This window comes from Heloderma suspectum, chromosome 5, assembly GCF_057233095.1.
Source record: "Heloderma suspectum isolate Gila_16-S chromosome 5, 16-S_ref, whole genome shotgun sequence".
Taxonomy (NCBI): Eukaryota; Metazoa; Chordata; class Lepidosauria; order Squamata; family Helodermatidae; genus Heloderma; species Heloderma suspectum.
The window spans coordinates 85,796,914-85,820,943 of record NC_139462.1 but is presented as its reverse complement, the minus strand read 5'-3'; the positions used below and the strand labels follow the sequence as shown (position 1 = coordinate 85,820,943).

General features: G+C 44.4%; 1 protein-coding gene across 4 annotated transcripts in view; it reads right to left on the bottom strand.

Annotated features, from left to right (window-relative positions):
* WWC2 (WW and C2 domain containing 2) overlaps nt 1-24,030 on the bottom strand; it is a 208,057-nt gene that overhangs the window by 12,501 nt on the left and 171,526 nt on the right. For 3 of the 4 annotated variants that reach the window (XM_084856505.1, XM_084856507.1, XM_084856509.1), the window contains 6 exons: nt 22,330-22,494; nt 20,905-21,032; nt 16,734-16,932; nt 12,334-12,495; nt 3,903-3,995; nt 2,571-2,813 (listed from right to left, as the gene is read on the bottom strand). In XM_084856505.1, the coding sequence (XP_084712631.1) occupies nt 2,571-2,813; nt 3,903-3,995; nt 12,334-12,495; nt 16,734-16,932; nt 20,905-21,032; nt 22,330-22,494 (990 nt within the window). The remainder of the gene's footprint in view (nt 1-2,570; nt 2,814-3,902; nt 3,996-12,333; nt 12,496-16,733; nt 16,933-20,904; nt 21,033-22,329; nt 22,495-24,030) is intronic. The other variant, XM_084856506.1, reaches the window with a different exon arrangement.

Here is a 24,030-nt window from a genome sequence, read left to right as displayed (position 1 = left end):
GCTAAAGCAGGAAGTCAAGAAATCACCGGGATAATAGGCAAGCACAGCATTGGTGTACAAAATGAAGCAGGACAAAGGCTAATAGAGTTTTGCCAAGAGAACACGCTGATCATAGCAAACACTCTTTTCCAACAGCACAAGAGGCGACTCTACACATGGACATCACCAGATGGTCAATATTGAAATCAGATGGATTATGTCCTTTGCAGCCAAAGATGGAGAAGCTCTATACAGTCAGTCAAAACAAGACCTGGAGCTGACTGTGGCTCAGATCATGAGATTCTTATTACAAAATTTCGGCTTAAATTGAAGAACGTAGGAAAAACCACTAAACCATTCAGGTATGACCTAAATCATATCCCTTATGAATATACAGTGGAGGTGATGAATAGATTTAAGGGATTAGACCTGATAGACAGAGTGCCTGAGGAACTATGGACGGAGATCCGTAACATTGTTCAGGAGGCAGCAACTCAATCCTTCCCAAAGAAAATGAAATGCAAGAAAGCAAAGTGGCTGTCTGATGAGGCTTTACAAGTAGCTGAGGAAAGAAGGGAAGCGAAAAGCAAGGGGAAAAGGGGAAGATATACCCAACTGAATGCAGATTTCTCTTCAAGAAAATAGGAGATCTCAAGGGAACGTTTTGTGCAAAGACAGGCATGATAAAGGACAACGAAGGCAGGGACCTAACAGAAGCAGATGAGATTAAGAAGAGGTGGAAAGAATACACAGAAGAACTATACAGGAAAGATCTGAATGTCCCTGATAGCCATGATAGTACCGTCACTGAACTTGAGACTGACATCCTAGAGAGTGAAATCAAGTGGGCCTTAGGAAGCATTACTAACAACAAAGCTAGCGGAGATGACAGTATTCCAGCTGAGCTATTTAAAATCCTAAAAGATGATGCTGTTAAAGTGCTGCACTCAATATGCCAACAACTTTAGGACACTCAACAGTGGCCACAAGACTGGAAAAGGTCAGTTTACATTCCAATTCCAAAGAAGGGCAATGCCAAAGAGTGTTCGAACTACCGTACAATTGCACTCATTTCACACACCAGCAAGGTTATGCTCAAAATCCTACAAGCTAGGCTTCAGCAGTATGTCAACTGAGAACTACCAGAAGTACAAGCTGGGTTTCAAAGAGGCAGAGGAACTAGAGATCAAATCACCAACATTTGCTGGATCATGGAGAAAGCAAGAGAATTCCAGAAAAAAGTCTATTTCTGCTTCATTGACTCCGCTAAAGCCTTTGATTGTGAGGATCACAACAAACTGTGGCAAATTCTTAAAGAGATGGGAGTACCAGACCACCTTACCTGTCTCCTGAGAAACCTGTACGAGGGTCAAGAAGCAACAGTAAGAACCGGACATGGAACAACCGATTGGTTCAAAATTGGGAAAGGAGTACAACAAGGCTGTATATTGTTGCCCTGCTTATTTAACTTATATGCAGAGTACATCATGAGAAATGCCGGGTTGGATGAATCACAGGTCAGAATTAAGATTGCCGGGAGAATTATCAACAACCTCAGATACGCATACGATACCACCCTCATGGCAGAAAGCGAAGAGGATCTAACGAGCCTCTTGGTGAGGGTGAAAGTGGAGAGTGCAAAAGCTGTTTTGAAACTCAACATTAAAAAAACCAAGATCATGGCATCTGGCCCCATCACTTCCAGGCATATAGAAGGGGAAGAAATGGAAGCAGTGACAGATTTTATTTTCTTGTGCTCCAAGACGGTGACTGTAGCTATGAAATTAAAAGACACTTGCTCCTTGGGAGGAAAGCTATGGCAAACCTAGACAGCATAGTAAGAAGCAGAGACGTCACCTTGCCGACAAAGGTCCCTCTAATCAAAGCTATGGTTTTCCCAGTAGTAACGTATGGCTGTGAGAGCTGGACTATATGGAAGGCTGAGCGCCGAAGAATTGATGCTTTCGAACTGTGGTGCTGAAGAAGACTCTTATGAGTCCCCTGGACTGCAAGGAGGTCAAATCAGTCAATCCTAAAGGAAATCAACCCTGAGTGCTCATTGGAAGGACAGATACTGAAGCTGAAGCTCAAATATTTTGGCCACCTATTGTGAAGAGAAAAGTCACTGGAAAAGACCCTGATGCTGGGAAAGATTGAAGGCAAAAGGAGAAGGGGACGGCAGAGGATGAGATGGCTAGATAGCATCACCAATGCAATGAATATGAACTTGAGCACCCTCCGGGAGTGAGCGGAGGACAGGAAGGCCTGGCGTGCTATGGTCCATGGGGTCACTAAGAGACGGACACGACTTAACGACTGAACAACAAAATTGTAAGCTGTTATGGGGCAGCATACAAATGTTGTAAATACATACATAAACAAACACATACAGACAACTAAAGGTTCAGTCGATCAGCAATTTTAAGTCAGAAGAAGAAAACACTTCTAGATATATTTCTCAAGTCCAGATGCTGAGTGTTTCAAACTAATATGAACGCATGGAGTTTCAATAATTTTTTAATTATATAGGCACTGTAACTTTATGTGTGCGCTACTCTTTCATTTAGAGATGTCTGGTTTGAGCTTCATACCTGTTTTTCAGCTTGTTTCAAGAGCTTTTGGAATCTTTCATCCTCCAACACACACGGAGGAAGCTCTGTCTCCCCTCTTGCTTTCATCTGCTCAAGCTTCTGCTTAAGATCACGGAGCGTCTGCAGCTCATCATTCAGGCGACTCTGTCGTGTCCGAGAAGCCTGGAGATCCAGCTCCAAGTCAAGAGAGGTGCGGGCAGGGCGCTCTTGTCTTGCTCTTCGCACGTTAGGCTGGCAGGCAGGCTACAGTATTTAGGAATGTCAGAAAACAAGAATTACTACAAGTATAGACAATGTATGAAAACATCTCAGTTGTATGTCATGTAAAGCATGTCAAATTTATTTTTTTCTGTACATACAAAATATGTATATATGTGAAGTTGTGATCAAACCAAATGCTACAGGGCTACTATTCTGCACTTGTCTTTCTGGAATAGGTCTATTTTTGAAGCATCACAAGATAAACACATTAATGAGGGGTTTTTTTAGCCAAAGTTCTTTACAATTATTAGGAAGAGATTCCACAACTGTTTTTTTATTTTCTATTATAGATATAGGCTGCAAATGTAATTTTCCCCATTATCTCCTCTAGAAAACACATGCTGTGAATATTAGCCATGCTCTTTGCATGCTGAATACGTATGTACACAAATCTAACTTTTTAAAGGATCTTTCATTCTTGAAGAATCCTAAGGTGAAGAATCCTAAGTATGACTGATTTCTAATGAGGTGCTGAACAGAGCTAGACATCTGGTGGCTGAGCTAGGTCTGGGAACCTTAGCTGCTGTCAAATAGCTGCAAGAGGGTGCCCATAACCCTGCCCTCATACATCACTGTATCCTGCAACCCCACCTCTTCTAGGGCTCCAAGACAGGTATTTGCTACACTGAGGGAAAAAGCAGGGTGTATAACAGCAAGGTCAGGATTGGCTGTAGGGTTGTGAGGGTTTCTGCATAAGTGCATAACAGACATACAAGATGTGGTTCTAAAACAGTTGTTACTGACGAATGATTTTCATATTTCAGAATACTACAGGAGCAATAGTCTTAGATTATCCCATTTCAGAATGCATATGGGAAACTGAATGCTCCCTTTTATGCAGACGTTCCTACACTTGGAAGTCTAGCATCTCAGAGAGAAAGATGCAGGGAATTTCTACATGTGTAATTTGGTTCTTACTTTTATCTGCTGCAGAACAAGGAAGGATTGGGTCATTCATATGCATTTGTTTTAACACAATACTTGCTTACGTTTGTATATGAAACTCTTCAATACAGCAACCTTTTAAAAACAAAATGGAAAAGCAAGTAACAAACAGTCAAAGAGACATACCCTTTTAACTCTCAGGCTCTGCCGCTCTGTGGCATTTCTCACAAAGAGAGACTTTTTGGCCAACGTTGAGCTGTCGCTATCACTTCGATTTAACTGTCAAAACAAGGAACCGACAGGATTTGTAACATAAAGTAGTTGGATTTGAGATGAAAGAGCTCCTGGTGTTAAAGTTACAAAGAGTAAGTACTACATGTGCTGTTGGAGATGGCCCATCAGCGACAATCATTAACGCAGAGTTGTTAAAAAGCCACAAATCAATTACCAATAATTAATTCAACAGAAAAAAAATGCACTGGGATTCCATTAAGTTAACAGTCACCAACTGCCTTGTTGCTTTCTTGTTTCAAAACACAAGCATCTGTTACTGGCCTAAGGCAAACCCTTGTCTGAACTGCCAAAGGAAGTCCTGCTTCTATCTGGCTCATCAAATAACAATCATTGATACTAGTTAATGTGAATCAACATCATTCATTGATTGTAGCAGAACCAAAGAGCCAGAACAAGATTTTCTAGAAGAAAACTCTACAGCAGATTAAGGAACTGAATACTGAAGATCAGTAGAAAAACTTACACAACCACACAGAATATTAGATTCCTTTCTTTGTACCAATTTGGGAGCTTCATTTGATGAAGTACTGCTTAAACAGAATGCTGACACTACTTTTGCAGACATTACAATGGAACTCTATCTTATAATGACCCTATTTAGACATAATACTAAACCATAGTTCAGCATTATGAATATAAGCCTCAGGCTTGAGCACCCTTCATCACCTCCTTGTGTGCAGTGATTGAATGCTTCTGTTCCTAGCTTAGTAGCAAACCATAGCCTGGTGTTTTGTCGGAATCCAGCAACCTTTGTTTTTGCAAGCCCTAGTTTGCTGGGTTCAGACAAAATGGCAGACTGTGGTTTAATGCAAACCAGGACTGGAAGCTCCTCTCTTCATACATGGAGGGGGAAGTGAGCACATGAACCCCATGCTCAAGGCTGCTTGTGCTTGTAGCACTAAGCCATGATTTAGTGTTATCTGATTACAGCCAATATCTTCTTTGGACCTAAGATTGTAGTCAATCATCAGAAAATTGTTTATCTGTTGTTTTTCCACTGTCTAATTTATAGTGTAAGTTCCTTGGGAAGAGGGACCTGTCTTGTGCTGTCTGTGAAATTCTGTAAAGTAGTATATATACTGCCATTGTAGCATAACAACAATTATACATTTAACAGTATCTGGTCCATGCTTCTGGAGATCTTTGAATTATAACTCTCTCTATTTCCACTAAATAATTGCTGCTTGCCTCACCTTCATCCACTCCCCCCTTTTTCCTTTCCAAGAGTCTCCCTTTTTTGTGGGAGAGGGTGGGATGTTGGTAGACAGGGTGTTCTGTTGAGGGACTGTTTTGTTGTTTTATGAACAAAAATGTAATGTTAAGAACTTTAAATTAAAAAAGGAAACTCCATAAGAATGCTATACCTTTCAGTTCTTCTAGAAGAGAGATTAAACATTATTTAGAAGAATTATTCCACAGAATTTTCAATAATTAACGAAGTCTGAGCCTTAAAATATGCTGATGTAGCTAGCATTTGAAAAATAGCTGTGTGATTCCTCTTTCCTCAAAGAGACATTAGTTTTCTTACATAGGAAGTGAGCTGTTAAAGAGATCATTGATGGTAATGGGCATATGTTAGTGCTTAAATGTCACTTATGCATTTGGATAGGTACAAATGGAAACAAACTGGGCTTCCCATTGCACTATTAAAGAAAAAGAAGGAAGACAGATAATAAATAATAAAAACAATATTAGAACAACCTGAAATTATCTAATAGCAAATTATGCGATTAGCAGCAGCCCACATACATTTATTAAGAATGAATCATGCGAGATCAACCTTGTTTTCCAGTTTGGTAAAGTAACTCATTTAATAGAGAAGGCTTTTTGACCTAGCCTCAAATGGCATCCTCCTCAGAAAGCTCTAAAACAGGTATTAGATTAGAAAAAGAAATGTAGTAAGGAAAGCATACGATTTGGTGACAAACACATATAAAGTGTTTACATGTATTAATAGTCTGAATTAGATATCCAGTGGGATTGTGTAGGGACTACAATCAAGATGGATTTACAGTTTATCAGTGTATGTGTATCTGTGCACAAAAACAAGCAAGCGTGCATGCACACACCCTTTGTGACAAGGAGAGGCAAAGTTCTCCAGATCCACCTCAATCTTTTGGCTCACCCATGCTGGGCCTGCTGATGGGCTGCTACAGGGCTTCACCCTTTCCTTGTCATACAGCAGCTTGCCATGAACAACAGATGAGGAAAGGAATGTATGGCAAGGAAATGTGAATTCCTGTGGCTCCAACTGAGTTTTTTCCTCTTTCTATTGCTGGGGGGAGGGGTGAATTTAAGGGGGGAAGTGGCTGGGTGGGGAGGTTTAATCTTCCCCTACCCATGAACAGTGGTCCCAATATGGATTGGGTCTCCACATGCTTACAGTAATGTTTTAAAAAGCAGTAGGCTCTGCTAGATGCTATGCATTTTAATGTATCATCTAGATTAGCCCTGAGCAGAATGAGAATGGCACCTGCCTGTCAATTCACAGTCCTTATCAAACTACACACTCTTGCCCATCCTATTAGCAGACATGATATTAATAAAGCATTAAATACAGACATCAATATTAAAGTGACGATCAATGCTACTTTGAATTAATTTAACCAAAGTATCTTATCCGAGATGGAGAACTCATAGCACCAAGACAGAGCTCAAGTGTAGTCTTCTTGTTCTACACAACCCAATTCAAGAAGGGTGCTAACACTTAGGAAAGTTTTAGAGAGCAGCTATGAGGATGGTATCATCTGAAGGCTGAAGGAACCAGGTTTTGTTTATTGCAAAATTTAGCATCCAGATTTCAGATTTCTAAAAAATACCAAAAATAAGATAGAAAATAATTGCTCAACCCTTTCCTATTGGAGAACAAAACAAGAAGTGATGTTCAAAATACTGAAGGCGGATCGATCAATTATTCATATATTCAGTCTCTTACAGTTTGTAACTCTCTCATGTGTGTATACTGCCTCAGATTTCACACGAGCACAGGTAGTTTATTTGAAACAGCCCCAGCTCCTTCCAGAAAGGTACTTCTGACAAAGTATCCTCAGAATAAATGCTGTTTCCACATTGCCTATATTAATTTTAAAAATTACATACTGCTGCTGGAAATCTCACAGAAGCAGCATGTTGTATATTTTTTTTAACTGTTCTAGGATACGTTTCAGCAATCAAAGGACTAGATTATTTTACGGAATTACAGTGGAATTCTTTGCATGTCTACTCAGAAGTAAGTCTTACTGAATTCACTGAGAGTTACTCGAACGTGTGTATATAATTGCAGCATAAATTTGTTTAAATGACAGTTTTGCTTATATAGTAAAATGTGTGGGATCATGTGTATGAGTGTGTGTGTGAGAGAGAGAGTGACAGACAGACAGACATATTCTAATGTCCAGACAATATTTTGTGAAGGGACTGAGAGTTTCCACGTGTATTCCACAGGTGGAAGAGACCATTTCCCATAGCTTAGCAGCTAACAGATGGACACCAGGTTCTCAGGATATGGCTCATTGCCAGCAAAGTGTCATTGCCAAAGAAGTTAAATGAGTCTTTAGTTAAGAGGACCTCATGAAGAACAGGGCCTGCAGGAGAAGCTGCCACCACTGGGGAAGAGGTGTGCCTGCTGCTGCTGGGCCTGCTGCCGCCGCCGCCGCCGCCACCAACACCAGGCCTTCCCTGCGGACTTCTGCCTGGTGGAATGCCAGTCCCTGCAGGACCAGGCCCCCAGGTACCGAGCCAGCTGTGCTGCTTCCACCTGCCCCTTCCTGGAGGGGCTATATAAGCTGGCTGGCTGAGGTGGCCTGGGACAGCCAGGGCCTGCAGGAGAAGCTGCCACCATTGGGCCTGCTGCCGGGCCTGCTGCCACCACCACCACCACCACCACCAGGCCTTCCCTGTGGACTTCTGCCTGGCAGACTGCCAGTCCCTGCAGGACCAGGCCCCCAGGTACTGAGCCAGCTGTGCTGCTTCCACCTGCCCCTTCCTGGAAGGGCTACATAAGCTGGCTGGCTGAGGTGGCCTGGGAGAGCCAGGGCCTGCAGGAGAAGCTGCCACCATCGGGGAAGAGGCATGCCTCCTCCTCCTCCTCCTCCTGCTGCTGCGCTGCCGCCATCACCGCCGCCGTCGCCACCACCACCACCACCACCACCACCACCACCATCGCTACTGTGGACTCCTGCCTGGCATTATTTTTAATTGTTCTTGTTGTTGTTATTAATTGCTGGGGGATTCTGTTGTGTTTTTAGGGGTGGGTAGCCTGCCTGATAGTTGGGAGTGAGGGGGCATCTGTCCACCTGATGGAGGCAGTGGGGGGAGTGTTGGGGGCCAGAACATACCGAGGCTGGGCGGCAGGTGCTGGTGGAGCGCTAGGGGCAGGCCATGCCAGGTAAGGGGAACAAGGGAGAGATGGGTAGTATCTGTCCCCTGCTCCGGGCCTGCCCAGAGCCAAAGGATGGCTGGGGGAGACGTGACTCCATCTTCTGGCCTTTGTTTGCTGCTCTGCAATGCCAGGTCTGTTACCCAGAAAACCTCCCTCATCCATGACATGATCCTGGATGAGGGTGCAGACCTGGCATGTATTACGGAGACCTGGCTGGCCAAGGCTGCTGCTGCAACTCTTGCAGCCATGTGCCCAGCTGGATTTTCATATGCACAGCAGCCGAGAGCTAGGGACTGGGGAGGGGGAGTGGCTGTTATCTACTGAGAGTCCTTGGTCTTCACCAGACCCCCTCTCCGGGAGACCAAGGTTGCTGAGTGCATGTACTGGAGGCTGGGCCCAAAGGGCAGTCTGGGGATTCTGCTCATGTACCGTCCACCCCGCTGCACGACTGACTCCCTGGCCGAGGTGCTTGAGGTGGTCTCTGATGTGCGTGTACAGTCCCCTAACTTACTGGTGTTGGGGGACTTCAACGTACATTCGGAGGCCATCCTCACAGGAGCACCTCGGGACTTCATGGAGACCATGGCCTCCTGGGAGCTGCACCATATTCTAACTGGGCCCACCCATGTAGCCGGTCATGCACTAGACCTTGTGTTTGTTTCTGGAGAAGCGGGGAGTGATCTGGAAGTCGGGGGTATATCCACCACCCCCTTGTCATGGTCAGATCACTATCTGGTGATGTTGGACTTCTCGGTTCCACAACCCCTCCGCAGGGGTGGAGGACCCATTAAAATGGTCCGCCCCAGGCATCTTATGGATCCGAATGGATTCCTGAACGCGCTTGGGGATTCTCTGGGTCATGCCAACGGCCACTTGGTTGAGACCCTGGTGGGTGGCTGGAATGCCACAATCACTGGGGCATTACATCGGTTGGCTCCGAAACGCCCTCTCCCCCTGAACAGGGCTCGGACTGCACCATGGTTCAATCTGGAGTTACGAGCTCTGAAACAGGAAGTGAGATGTAGGGATGTACGAAAGTCACTTACCTTTTTACGAAATTGATTTGAGGTGGTGGGTAGGCGCGCTGTCCCTCCCCCCCCCGAAATTGTGGCCGGGGGGGGGAGGCACTCAGTCCCTCCCCCACCCCGAATCCTGGCCAGCTGGGTCCGCAAATGGCGGTGGCCATAGTCGCCGCCGTTTGCATCCCTGCAGTCAGCCGTGATAGGCTACGTAAATGTTTACGTAGCCTATCACGGCTGATTTAAAATAAAAAAACAACGAGCGTATGCAAATGGTGGCGCCCATGGGCGCCGCCATTTGCGTTCCTTATTTTGACACGTCTTAGTCTACGTAAACATTTACGTAGACTAAGACGGCGAAAATAAGGGGAACGCAAATAGCGTAGTGTCTACGCTATTTGCGTTCCCTTTATTTTCGCCGTCTTATTCTACGTAAATGTTTACGTAGACTAAGACGTGTCAAAATAAGGAACGCAAATGGCGGCATGTACGCGCGTTGTTTTTTTTTCTTCTTTTAAATCAGCCATGATAGGCTATGTAAACATTTACGTAGCCTATCACGGTATTTTTTAAAAATCTAGCCATGATAGGCTACATAAATCTTTACATAGCCTATCACGTTTTTTTTTTTTTTTTACTGGAAATGGCGGCGGCAGTAGCCGGTCGGAAGACCGGCTGCTGGAGCCGCTGCCGCCGCCGCCAACGAACTGCCGCCGGAGCCGCCAGGAAGATTCGCCCAAGGTAAGTCCCGTCCCAGGGGGGCGGGCGTGGGGGCAGACCGTTTCGCCACCGATTTCAGGGGGCTGAATGCGCTGGCATTCGGCCTCCCTGAGATTCATGGCAAAATTCTCTGACATCCCTAGTGAGATGGCTAGAGCACCGGTGGCGGAAGTCTCGTTCCAAAGACGATCAGACACGGGCTAGAGCTGTATCTTCAGCCTATCACGGGGCGGTGAAGGCAGCAAAAAAGGAATGTTATGCTGCCTCTATCGTGTCTGCAGAGTGCTGTCCCAGGAGGCTGTTCCAAGTGGTCCGGAGCCTGGTCGGTCCTGTGGCTCCGAAACCACTGGAGCATTCTAAGACCTCCTGTGAGGCCTTGGAAAGGCACTTTGCAGATAAAATTGATCAGATTAGGAGTGTTACTCCGCACGCTGTGGATACAGTTAGTGAGCAAGAGGCGGCCTGTGGCAAACCGGTTTTGTGGGATCGGTTCCAGCTTCTTCCTTCTGATGAAGTGGACAAGGTGCTTTCATCTGTAAGGCCGACCACCTGCTTACTTGATCCTTGCCCATCTTGGCTCATTATGGGCTGCAGAGAGAGACTGGGTGAGGGGATCAGGGTGGTGGTGAACGCCTCCCTTGAGGAGGGAGTGATGCCATCAGCCCTCAAGGAGGCAGTGATAAGACTGCTCTTAAAGAAGCCCTCCTTGGATCCTCAAGTTCTGAACAACTTTCGCCCAGTCTCAAATCTGCCATTTTGGGACAAGGTGATTGAGCGGGTGGTGGCAATGCAGTTGAAGGCATACTTGGAAGCAACCGATTATCTAGACCCATTTCAGTTGGGCTTCAGGCTTGGGCATGGGACAGAAATGGCCTTGGTCGCCTTGGTGGATGATATGAGGAGGGCTCTGGATAGGGGCGAATGCTCCTTCCTTGTTCTCCTCAACCTCTCAGGGGCTTTTGATACCGTTGATCATGGTATCCTCCTGGACTGCCTGGAGGGGCTGGACATTGGGAGACACCGTATTGCGGTGGTTCCGGTCCTTCCTCTCCGGCAGGTACCAGAGGGTAGCACTGGGAGAGGAGGTTTCGGACCCATGGCCACTCACTTGTGGCCACAGGGTTCCATCCTCTCCCCGATGCTATTTAACATCTATGTGAAGCCCCTGGGGGCTATCATCAGGAGGTTTGGGGTGCGGTGTCATCAATATGCAGATGACACACAGCTCTACCTCTCATTCAGATCTTCACCAAGGTTGGCCGTAGAATCCCTGTCCAAATGTCTGAAGACTGTGAGTGGCTGGATGGGGAGGAATAAGCTGAACCCTGACAAGACTGAGGTACTTTTGGTGGGAGACAAGAGGAGGCTGGGGGATGTTGACCTGGTGTTGAATGGGGTACGGCTACCCTTGAAAGACCAGGTCCGCAGCCTGTGGGTCATTTTGGACTCCCAGCTGTCCATGGAGGCTCAGGTGTCAGCTGTGAGCTGGACAGTGCTGTATCAACTCCATCTGATATGGTGGCTGCGCCCCTTCCTTCCTGACCATCTGCTCCATTGGTAGTACATGCCCTGGTCTCCTCTCGTTTAAACTACTGTAACGCGCTCTACGTGGGGTTACCCTTGAAGACAGTTCGGAAGCTGCAGCTGGTACAGAACATGGCGGCTCGCCTGATTAAAGGCAGCCGTTGGCGAGATCACATCACTCCAGTGCTGAAGGAGTTGCACTGGTTACCAGTTGTTTTCTGGGCCAAATTCAAGGTGTTGGTTTTGACCTTTAAAATCCTATATGGTTCTGGCCCAGCCTATCTTAAGGAGCACCTCCAGCAACACCAGACAGGCCGCTTAACAAGATCAGCCTCAGATGGCCGTCTCTCTGTCCCATCAGCCAGGACAGCTAGACTGGTGGGGACGAGGGAGAGGGCCTTTTCTGTGGTGGCCCCCACTCTGTGGAACTCCCTCCCTAGGGAACTCTGCCATGCCCCCTCTTTAATGACCTTCCGCCGTGCATTAAAAATGTGGTTGTTCAGGCAGGCATTTGGGGTGGGTTAGGGTATTTTAGAAAATGTTTTTATTGTAGAATTTTATTGTTTTAAACTGTTTTATTATATGTTGTACATCACCCAGAGTGGCTGGGTGACCAGCCAGATGGGCGATTAATAAATTTAATAAATAATAATAATATCAATAACATGCTTTATCTTACCCTACAGATGTACTGGTTCCGCTCGCCTGGAGAGAAGGTTTGCGAGCGTACTATCATGCTGTTCCTGACAAAGGGATTCTGTTGAGACTTCAGGTTGGGTCTCTCCTTGGGTCGTACTGCCACATTCTCAGTGCTGTCTTCTGTGTTTGTTTCCTTATGAACCTGTTGAGAATATTATATATTATTTTTAATATTTAAAACAACCTCTTCATCACGCTTAATTTTCATCCTATCTTGGCACAAATTAGTTAAGATTAACCAAAGACAAGAATCCAAATACAACAGGTATTTTGTTCTCCTCAAAAGGAGGATGCTACTCTTTTAACTTGGGACCTCTGTACATCTTACTAGACAAGCACCACACAATTACTAGCCTGAAGAGTATGAGGCTCTTAATTAATAACAATTTGCCATATTTATATTAGATTTGATATTAAAGGTTTGACCAAGCTGAAACAAGCAACAAAAGGTTGACCTCAAGCTAGAAGTTTCTGGTTTTGCTGATGGAAAAAAAGATGCTGAAAGCTGGAGTTCATTCTAAGTAAGTAAAATCCTCCTATCTATTTAAAAGAAACTTTTTAGTTAGACCTACTGCTAACTAGAGATTACCCTAGTGCTTCCAGGAATCCAGGAATGTCTTATCTAGAGGGGATGAAATCACTATGGGAGAATATGCATATTTGCAGTTCTAAAACAAACATAGCAACATAGGAAGCGGCCTAACAGACTAACGGTCCATCAAGCTCAGTATTACCAACATTGAACGGCAGTGGCTCTCCAGGGATTCAGAGAGGAATCCCCCCCCCCCCCAACCTGGAGATGCCGGGAAATGAACCTGGGACCTTTTGCATGAAAAGTGTGTGTGCTCCACCACTGAGCTACAGTCGTTCCCTAGTAAACACACACCCTTAACTAACAAGAATTGATTAAACTAATTAGAACAGGCTGCTATTGTGAATTATGCTTCTAAACTTCACTTCTATCCTACTATGCTTTGAGAGAATCCTCTAATTTTTGCTATTAATGCTCATATTGATTTTATAGAACTATTGAAAATATATTAAAAAAAACCCAGCTGTAAGTGAAAAGGGGTTATTCAATAGGTCCTTGCAAGTGAATTGTTTCTGAGATATGCTCAAGAGTCTATGTACCAAAGGTCTTACTCTGTTTCTGTTTTTTTTCCCCTCATATAAACTGTGATGTTAAGAAGAAAGAATTACCTGATACTTGAAAAGAGCTCACTTCGCTTATATGGAAAGTAAAATGATAATGGGGGCGGGGGGAGGGAAGTAGAGTAGGCTGGACTATCCATAGAAACAAGGCCGCGATTCAAGATCAGAGCAAGTAGACACATAATCAAAGCACTCCAAGGAAGAGTTGTAGATACTCACATGTTTCCAAAGAAATTCCTACAACACAGGTCAGAGTATTCTAGCTAAGATGGAAAGATGCCCCAGTCAACACTGTAACATAGCGTCGGCTGTGTTCATCACATGGCACAATAAGCTTATCATGAATGCACCAGTGTTGTGGTGTACGCTACTCAATCGCTCCCGCTGGAAGCAAGTGGCTAAACAAACCATGAACCTTCAGTCCATAGTTTGCTTATTGTGATGTGTGAACTAGGAACTCTGGCTTGTCTCTCCCCAGACAAGCCAGAATCGTAAGCCAAGAAGAATAAACCAAGAACAAAGGTTCACAGTTTGGGCATGCAGCCATCAGAGATCTCCCCTGTGGCCCGCAGGTGCCCTGACCATCCTCCACCCCAAGTTCCGTCTCCTACTGTCCCTTTTTTTCCTTTTGTGGCCTAAAACTGACACTCTAATGCACTGAACTCTATGGTTTATCTCTGAAAGGTATTATTGAGAGGGAAACCGCAGAGTATGGAGGGCTAGAACTTCTTTTGCCATTCTAGCCATCTTTGTTCCATAGTGGGTATCTGTATACATGTAAGTGGGAGGGGGGCTATGAGTGTGTTTATGTATATTTGTGGGTATGGGGGTGGCTTAACCTCGCCCCATCCCATCAGAGAGAAAAAGAGCAAGAGAGAGAATGGCTCAGCACCTCATGCAGCCCTTGGGGCCCTACCAATTGCCCACTCCTGGTTTAGCTGCTCCTGCTTGCAAGAGGAGCCACGTGGGAGTGATCGAGCAACATGCACGAGGAAGCTATGTCATTCACAGTAAGCCAGAATCCTTTAATCAATTAATTAAATCTGCATGAATCTGCATCTGAATAACACAATACTAGGGATGGCTGAACTCAACTGCTGTCGCCTCGCGCACCATTTTTCAGACCCCTGCTGGCCGCCCGACCCTGCTCGGTGCACACTGCGAGCCACCGGATGGTCTGCGGGTGCCTGGCGAGCAGCATCCGGCTTACTTGCAAGCCGCCATTTTGCGGAAAACTGCAGGCAAGCTTTTCACATAAATGCCCTTTTGCGCAAAATGGCAGCCATGAGTAGCGCCATTTATGCAAAATTGGAAGTGTAAATGGTCTATCTTATGGGACTGGCTGAATGGTAAAGTATTTAGCAGGCGATTTTGCAATGAGGGCATCAATACTTGGTTACGCACCCAGGTCCAAATTTAGTAACACCACCTAATCAAGCAGCACTAGATTAAGTGCTAATTAAATCAGGCACAGCGATCAAGAACCTAGAGAGGCCCACACCCCAGGCACAGAGTGACTTCCCTCCAGATGTGGCATAATTAATGGTAAGTCCAGTAGTTGGACAGGGATTTCCCCAAACTTATGCCTCACAACTTCAGCACAGCACTGTTTTGATTAGATTTTGCCCATCCTGAGCTAGCCCTTTCAAGATTCCCGATGCCTTTAGCAACACATCATCTTGATGCTTTGTCTGGTTGTCCAAAACCAAACCAGGTCTTTTCTCCACAAATTGCTACCTCCGCTCACGTACCTGCTGTATATTGTGCGTTTGTGTGCACTTATGGTAGCCTTGCCCCAATCATCCAGTGGGAAGGATTGCAGCCAGAACCCCCTTTTGTTTTCTCCCTTTTTTCTCCCCACTCCAAGCAAGCTTTTTCTATTTTACTGGTGAATCTCCATGGCAAATTGATGAAGTAGAAATGATTTGCAAGAAAGATTGTTGAAGGGAAGCCAGGGAGAGCAAACAGAACACAAGGTGCTGGTAATTGGCATGAGAGTGTGTGTTGGGCACAGGTGGCCCAGACTCCACCCTTCTCTTTTCTCATGGTGACTATGCATAAGGACTATCCTTGGTGCACTGCCTGCTGCTCAAGTCTCTGTGAGCTCTTCTCCACTTATTACTCTTGCAGTTGCACCTCCCTGAACCTCTCTCTCCTAGCAGCATTAGGACCCCCCAATTTGCTTAGCTCCATCCTCCACAACTTCCTCAGGACCATAATCCAACCTGGACACTCTATGCATGTCTGTAGCCTAGTCTTCCATGTACTGCAGTCATTTTAGCTGCCAGGCAGGCCTTTGAGCTAATTTCCCCATCACATGAACCTGGTGCATGGAGTGCCTATGCTATTCATTTGGCCTTTTGTTTTATTTGCTAAATAAATGCCCTTTTATTTTTTATTTAAACCTATGTGTAGGTTTATTTGTAATATATGAACTAACTGAGTCCATTCTAGAGTTCGTATAGTATCTATTCCTAACTAGCTAATTCCCAAGAGTAATTACTGTGTATATTTTTGATTCTTGAGTGTTTGATAAAATCCCCATTTTCAATGAGACCAGTATGTGTATGTCTCACTGGGTCACCTCTACCAAGATGTACTATGACCAAAGTTCAAAAGTCCCTTAGACGTGTGACTCTCTGAATGTGTGTACACACGTACACATGTCCATAAAGGACACTTGGTAACAATGAACAGATGCAAAACTTACAGGGACTGGAAATAGACTGATATGTCCATTCCTAAAACACACTTCCTTCATTGCTCTGAAGTTCTTAGCCCTTATCATTAAAACTTCATAACAAATGCAAAGACAAAAATATTAGGCCATCCATGTGTGCAAGTATAGCGTAAACATTAAATAACCTATTAAATATTTAATACATTCTTTATTAAACATGAATAACCTACCAAATAAACATTAAATGTTAACTAGCAAGCTGAATGCTTCTCTTGCGGACTTAAGGATCTCTTTTCTGCTTCTCTCCTGTACTGTATATCAAAATAAATAGTATCGCTATGCCAAGGAGTAAAGAACCTGTTAGAAATCAATGGAGATTTTATAAGCTGAACCGACTTTATATATTTAAAATAGAACTGACAACTGTAAAGAGATTCCTCATGACAAACTTCCATGTTTTCAAACTTAAACACACAACCCGAATGGGTCAAAAACAGCCACAGAATGCCAGAGCCTTCTTCATAGGATATGTAATCTAAAATATTCACCAGTTTGAGTGATACTGTTGCTTGCTCATTGTGACACCCATCTGTACAGTTGCTGTCTTCTCCATTCTTTATTTCATCTGCTTCTACCAATGTAGAGCAGAATCTGTTGTCATCTCCATTTCCACCTTCCTCTGCCCCTTTAACATTGTTCTCTTCTTCTGTCACAATCTCACCAGATGCCTCTGCCAGTATTCCTAGCCTGTGAGAACAAAATAATCCAAGTTTACCCTTGAGCTGACAAGACCTGCAGAGAAGAAAATGCTGGCATGCTTTAGACCTAAATCCTGTACAAAAGATGTATTATCAACACATTATCCTGGCCAGAAGTAGATTAGAATTACACTAAAATGCTTTCATGATCTGACATGTGAATGCATTGTATTAGTCATCTGCTCCAAGAAAAAACAGAAAGGTTTGTTACAAATAGGCTCCCCTAGAACACAGTAAAATCACAGTACATTTGACATCCAAGATGACTCTCCTGGAGAGATATAAAATGATATATTTTCCCTTCCAGATTATTATTATTATAAACAGACATTTATTGTAACATTGCAAATATACAGAATCAAACAAAAAATAATTTCCTTCTGAAATATACCCAAACATATCATTTCATATTAATGAAAAAAGAAAATACACATGGTCCCTTCCAAATTATTAACCTGTATTAGCAAATACAGGCTAACTCATTTTGTGTTCTCAGGAGATAAAAGATTATATGTACTTTCTCTCCCAACATGGTGAACTGGAAAAACACAACTCTATCTCAGCCTTCCCTTACCTGGATGTATTGGATTACAGCTGCTATCATCCCCAGCCAGCACTGCCAGGTTGGGGAAGTCTATTCTGTTGGCTCATTTCACATGCCAGCAAGGTTATGCTCAAAATCCTACAAGCTAGGCTTCAGCAGTATGTCAACTGAGAACTACCGGAAGTACAAGCTGGGTTTCGAAGAGGCAGAGGAACTAGAGATCAAATCGTCAACATTCGCTGGATCATGGAGAAAGCAAGAGAATTCCAGAAAAATGTCTATTTCTGCTTCATTGACTACGCTAAAGCCTTCGATTGTGTGGATCACAACAAACTGGCAAATTCTTAAAGAGATGGGAGTACCAGACCACCTTACCTGTCTCCTGAGAAACCTGTACAAGGGTCAAGAAGCAACAGTAAGAAGCGGACATGGAACAACTGATTGGTTCCAAATTGGAAAAGGAGTAGGATAAGGCTGCATATTGTCGCCCTGCTTATTTAACTTATATGCAGAGTACATCATGAGAAATGCCAGGGTGGATGAATCACAGGTCGGAATTAAGATTGTTGGGAGAATTATCAACAACCTCAGATACGCAGACGATACCACCCTCATGGCAGAAAGCGAAGAGGATCTCAAGAGCCTCTTGTTGAGGGTGAAAGTGGAGAGTGCAAAAGCTGGTCTGAAACTCAACATTAAAAAAACCAAGATCATGGCATCTGTCCCCATCACTTCCTGGCATATAGAAGGGGAAGAAATGGAAGCAGGGACAGATTTTATTTTCTTGGGCTCCAAGATGATGACTGTAGCCATGAAATTAAAAGACGCTTGCTCCTTGGGAGGAAAGCTATGGCAAACCTAGACAGCATAGTAAGAAGCAGAGACATCACCTTGCCAACAAAGGTTCATATAATCAAAGCTATGGTTTTCCCAGTAGCAACGTATGGCTGTGAGAGCTGGACTCTAAGGAAGGCTGAGCGCCGAAGAATTGATGCTTTCCAACTGTGGTGCTGAAGAAGACTCTTACGAGTCCCCTGGACTGCAAGGAGGTCAAATCAGTCAATCCTAAAGGAAATCAACCCTGAGTGCTCACTGGAAGGACAGATACTGAAGCTGACGTTCAAATATTTTGGCCACCTAATGCAAAGAGAAAAGTCACTGGAGAAGACCCTGATGCTGGGAAAGATTGAAGGCAAAAGGAGAAGGGGGCGGCAGAGGATGAGATGGCTAGATAGCATCACCGATGCAATGAATATGAACTTGAGCACACTCCGGGAGAGAGCGCAGGACCGGAAGGCCTGGCATGCTATGGTCCATGGGGTCACGAAGAGTCGGACACAACTGAACCACAACAACCACAACAACCCCCCCACCCCCCCACCATCTTACAATACAAGGTAGTTAACCCATATTAGACCACATTCTAATGAGTCATTGCCCAAATTTTCCGTTTACTGTGGACAATTGAGGGCTGGTTCCAAAGAAGTGTTGTGCATGCTCAGAGATAGTATAACATGGAATAGCATATGCTGGGGACAAATAGTTGGGAAAGGCGCTTGCCTTCATGCCTGGCTGAAGAGGCATCTGGTTGGCCACTGTAGAAAATAGGATACAAAACTAGATGGACCTTTGGTCTGATACGGCAGGGCTCTTAGATTCTTATGCAAGGAAGGGGGAATCCTATAGCCCCTTCATTTCATTTATTGCTATATCGTCCACTAGCCAAAGCTCTCTGGGTGGCTTACAAAGATTAAAACCCTTAAACATTCAGTATTAAGTGAAATATACAAACAGTTTAGTTACAAACATATAAACAGAGCAGACACACATACACACATACACAAATAATATCCCATGACCTTATTAGAAACCTATCATATGCTGCCAAATGCCTGGGAGTAGGGGAATGTCTTAAGCTGCTCCCTAACAATAACAACGTTGGCGCAATTGGGGGCCACTACCAAGAAGGCCCTCTTCCTTTTTGCCACCTTCTGAGCCTCAGTCACTAGTCTTAATTAGTCAATTAAGATCATATGTGGAGAAAGGGGAGTCTCTGTCCCTGCATCCTCTCTCCCATGCTGAATATCCTTTGGGGGCATGTCTGCAATGGGGAACCCTGCTGGACATGCCTAGGGTTTGTGCAGGGTTCCAGCTCACAAGCAGTTTCCATGCATTCAGCAGACTTCCTCATTGCAGACGTTCCCTGGCATGTGGGCAGTGTGGGGGAAGGATCAAGACACTGGGGGTGGGGGCCAGGAGGTGCGGCCCCGCTCTCTAGCTATGACCTTAATCATATGGAGACCAATGACTGAAGGGGGGCTGTGTGTGCAACTGATGTATCGTTCATTATTCTCCTTGCTGCAGTTCCCACCAAAGAAACAAATCGCTATTTCCTTTTTTTAAAAAAAACAAACACCCCACACACTTGTCTCTTCAGGTTGGATCCAGATTTATGTTGGATCAAATGTGCTGGCAGAAGTGGGCTTCCCCACCCCTCCTTCCCACAGCACTATCCCTGAAAATGCGACAAAGTCAGCAGACTCTGCTGAATGAGTTAGCTGTGATTGGAGGGTGGGGGAGAGGGGGATCCCCAACAATCAGATGAAGGGACCTTCCCGAGCAGAGCCCTTCCACTCCTAGAAGGGACATCCTGGATAGGGATGTATGAAACGACTTACCTGTTTCGTTTCATGACATCCGCGGTGGAGGGGAGGTGCTCCGTCCCCCCCCCCAAATCCTTGCTGGCTGGCTCCGCTCTGTGGCGACTCCGCGGAACCGCCGGCCGGGGCCGCCCGCAGTGACATCCAGCCACTGCTGGGCTGCACAGGGACGCAAATGGCGGCGGCCATAGCGGCCGCCATTTGCGTCCCTTTTTTTGCCGTGATAGGCTACGTAAATATTTATGTAGCCTATCACGGCCTCCACAGGGATGCAGATGGTGTCCCTGTGTTAGCCATGATAGGCTACGTAAGTATTTATGTAGCCTATCACGGGAAAAATTGTGAAGCGAATGGCGGCCACAGACGCGGCTGCCATTCGCAAAGCAGCGTGAACGGCACCAGGTAGTGCTCCGTTTTGCGTGCCTTTCGCAGGGTGGTGGGGCAGGGGGGCTTCGTTCCACCACAGATTTCGGGGGGCTGAATGCACTGACATTCAGCCTCACTGAGATCCGTGGTGGAATTCTCCGCCATCCCCAATCCTGGAACCAACCCTTCAGCAATGGGGAAAGTGCTGCAGGGAAAACACAGTGAAGCATGTGTGATTCTTCCCCAAAGTCTTCAAAGGGGTAAAAAGTTCTTTGTGTTTGGAGGAGGAGCAGATGGTGAGTACAACTTTTCTTTCAGTGGCCTACTTTCTTTTATGCTTTATAGCTTTAAAAGCTGTTGTATATAAACAAAACAGGAGAGTTCAGCTTACCAGTCTTCCTCAGCATCCGGTGGCTCCTGTACATCCTTTTCTTCTTCCTCGTCCTCCTCCTCTGCCAACTCCTGTTCTACTGCTTGCAGCTCGGCTGATGTCCTTTCTAGTAATGCTGATACAGCATCCTAACAGAGAAATTGGAAGTGGATCTACATGTTCTAATGTACTGAGTTTTAAGAAGTGATACTATTTATAAAACCTTCCCCATCAATAGTTGTGCATATGGACAACGCCTGGGTACAACAACAAAGATGCTGTCTATTACTCTATGTGCCTACCTTTCAGACTAAATTGAGTGAGCATAAAAATATCTGCAGGGGCACATTTATATAAGAAGGGCAACATCATGAAACACACATAATATTTCCATGTTACCACATCACCTAAAATTGCACGCATCCCCTGTGAAAATCAAACCACATCTCAAAAGTTGCTATATCAGAAAGAGGGCTAGGCTAGGCAAATTGAAACAAAGTACCTCAAGATAAAAGATAATAACACACACACTGGCAAAACAACAGCTCAGTAAAAATTCATGTATTTTTGGCAAAAGCAATAATTTACATGAGTATCTGCCACTCATAAAATAATACCAGGCCAGATTAAACAATAACTTTACTCGGCTCGGATTGCCGACACACGGTGAGGAGAAAGAATGCCCTTCCGTCCTAGCTGGTACACATGTCCCACCTTCAGCGCCTTTGGACTTTCACGTATTGGGAGTAATGTCCCTAAAGGCACATGTGCACAAAATCCAAATTAACTTCCCTGCCTGTGGAAAGCCAGCATCTTAGGAAGAATGGCTATAACCTAGCCTTCTCTGTCATGAGCTAGTTGTATGCACAGAGCATTTTCAAAGTGGTTGCTTTCTTCTTAATGATATGTTTAATGGTGCACTTTACAATCATCTTTCTTCATGTTTTAGCTACTCAGTTATTATCCCTCTTAAGTTATTCTGATTTATTGTTATGGCTTCTAGAACAATTCTTTTAGGGCACCATCCTATGCATGTTAAGACAGAAAAAAGACCTACAACTCCCAGCATTCCCCAGCCAGCATGGAAGTTGGAGGACCTTTTTTGTCTAAAAATGCATAGGGTTGTACCCTTAATGTGTTTTATCACTGACTTTATCATTGGTTTTATTGTATTTGCTTTTATGTATGTTGCCTTGAGGGCTCTGACTATAGGGTGACTCACAAATTGAATCAAGAAATAATCAATAACATGCAGTGTACACGTGCTTTTTCCTTACAATGCAGATTAGTTTTTGGAAGCCAAATTACAACATACCTTCACTCAGGCCACATGGCAGTCAGCTAGTAAAAGCACAGGAGGGAGCAAATCATTAGATAGTACAATTGCTTCCTTGGTACCACTACTATTTCTAGTATCTTCTTCAGAAGTAATCCTACATTTCTCACCAAGTCCAAGGAGTCAGAAGACTGATTGTTTGATACAAAGATAGGATCCTCCTTTTGCTCTTTATTCTTTCTGCCAGGAATCTGCTTGCAGGACAGCAAGTTATACCACAGAGTTGAAGTCTCATTTGAAAACAACACATCTGCCAAGCTAATCTGAGTTCCAGCCTACATAGAAATGTGAAAGGACAATTTATATGGTCATTTTCATATATAGCATTTAATATAAAAACTGATAAAACAATCTAAATATTTCAGAGTGATTTTGTCACACAAAAATGTTTTTACATTGGCACCTCAAATGCTTCTTACCCCATAAAGATTAAAAACATGAACTACACTTGTACACCTCTGGGGTTAAAATACTGCAGTTATACTCAGAACCGGTATTCAAACTGAAGATAAATAAACACTGAAGTTCATATACTTACCAGGCCAGCAAGTCTCTTCGTGTAGTGGAAGAGTGGTCACGCATCTGTCCGTTCCACTATGCATATAACATAACATGTGAGGTGGGCACTCCATGTGGAGGCCCAATCAGCACGATTCTTCCATCTCTCAAAAGGGTTGCGTGCAGTAGTGCGTGGGCAATTGCACAAGTTGGGTTTACATGTCTAGAGGCCTCTCTATATGGCATATCATTGCATTATATGGGCAGGAGAGCCCCCTCAAGGTATCGTTCACTCAGTAATCATATAAACTGGTCAGTAATCATATAAACTGTATAATGAACAGGCAAGGGGAAAGGGGAAACACAGACCTAGACAAAAATTGAGGATGGGGTAAGATTTATCATCTGGAGCAGTTGCACAGAAATGGTGAAGTGATGCTAGTTCAGGATAGACCTCGCGGGATCTAAAGAACAAGGACCCAGAGGTTCCCAATGTGGTGCCTGCTGGCTCCATGGCACCAGCAGGCACCTCCAATGGTGCCCATGAAGGGGTCCCCAATGTGGTGCCTGCGGGAACCCCCCCCCATATTTTTTATTATTATTTTTCCTTTTTAAATATACATACATGGATTTGTATGTATCCATAGCAATGGATACATATGAAATGCATGCAATTATACATAGGCTTCAACAAAAGAATCCATTTGAAGGTGGTGTCTGTATGCCACCTGTTTAAATACTGAAAGCGTTGTAAAGTCCTCCATTCATTGCATTACAGGTGAGTGTTTATCCTTCCAATGTTATATCAGTCTTTTAGCTGTCAAAAGGGCATGGAGAATCCATTTACGCTGACCATTTGCTAATTTCTATGAAGCAGGTAAATAATTCGTAAGATCGTATACATCAGTGAATATTAAAGACTGTTCCAGTACAAAATTTATCTGTGTAATAATTTCCTCCCCCAAAGAAGCAACTACTGGACATTGCCAAAACATATGTTTAAAAGAAGCATTGGCTGTATTGCACTGGCAGCAATTAGCTGAATTAGACAATCCCTTATGAAAGAGATGTTGCGATGTCCAACAGACATGAAACAGAAGTTTTTTCTGAATAAGACATGACAGGTAGACACCAAAGTAGCAATCCACTCATTAGGCATTTTGTAGCAGTGTCTGCAGCAGTTTCTTAAATTCCCAAATGTGCCCATGAGTCCCAAAAGGTTGAGGACTCTTGCAACAGCCTTATAAGGTGCCTTATATAGGGTAGAAATGGGCAAAGGAATTCAAGGCACAAATTGGCACAGCAGAAGGCTT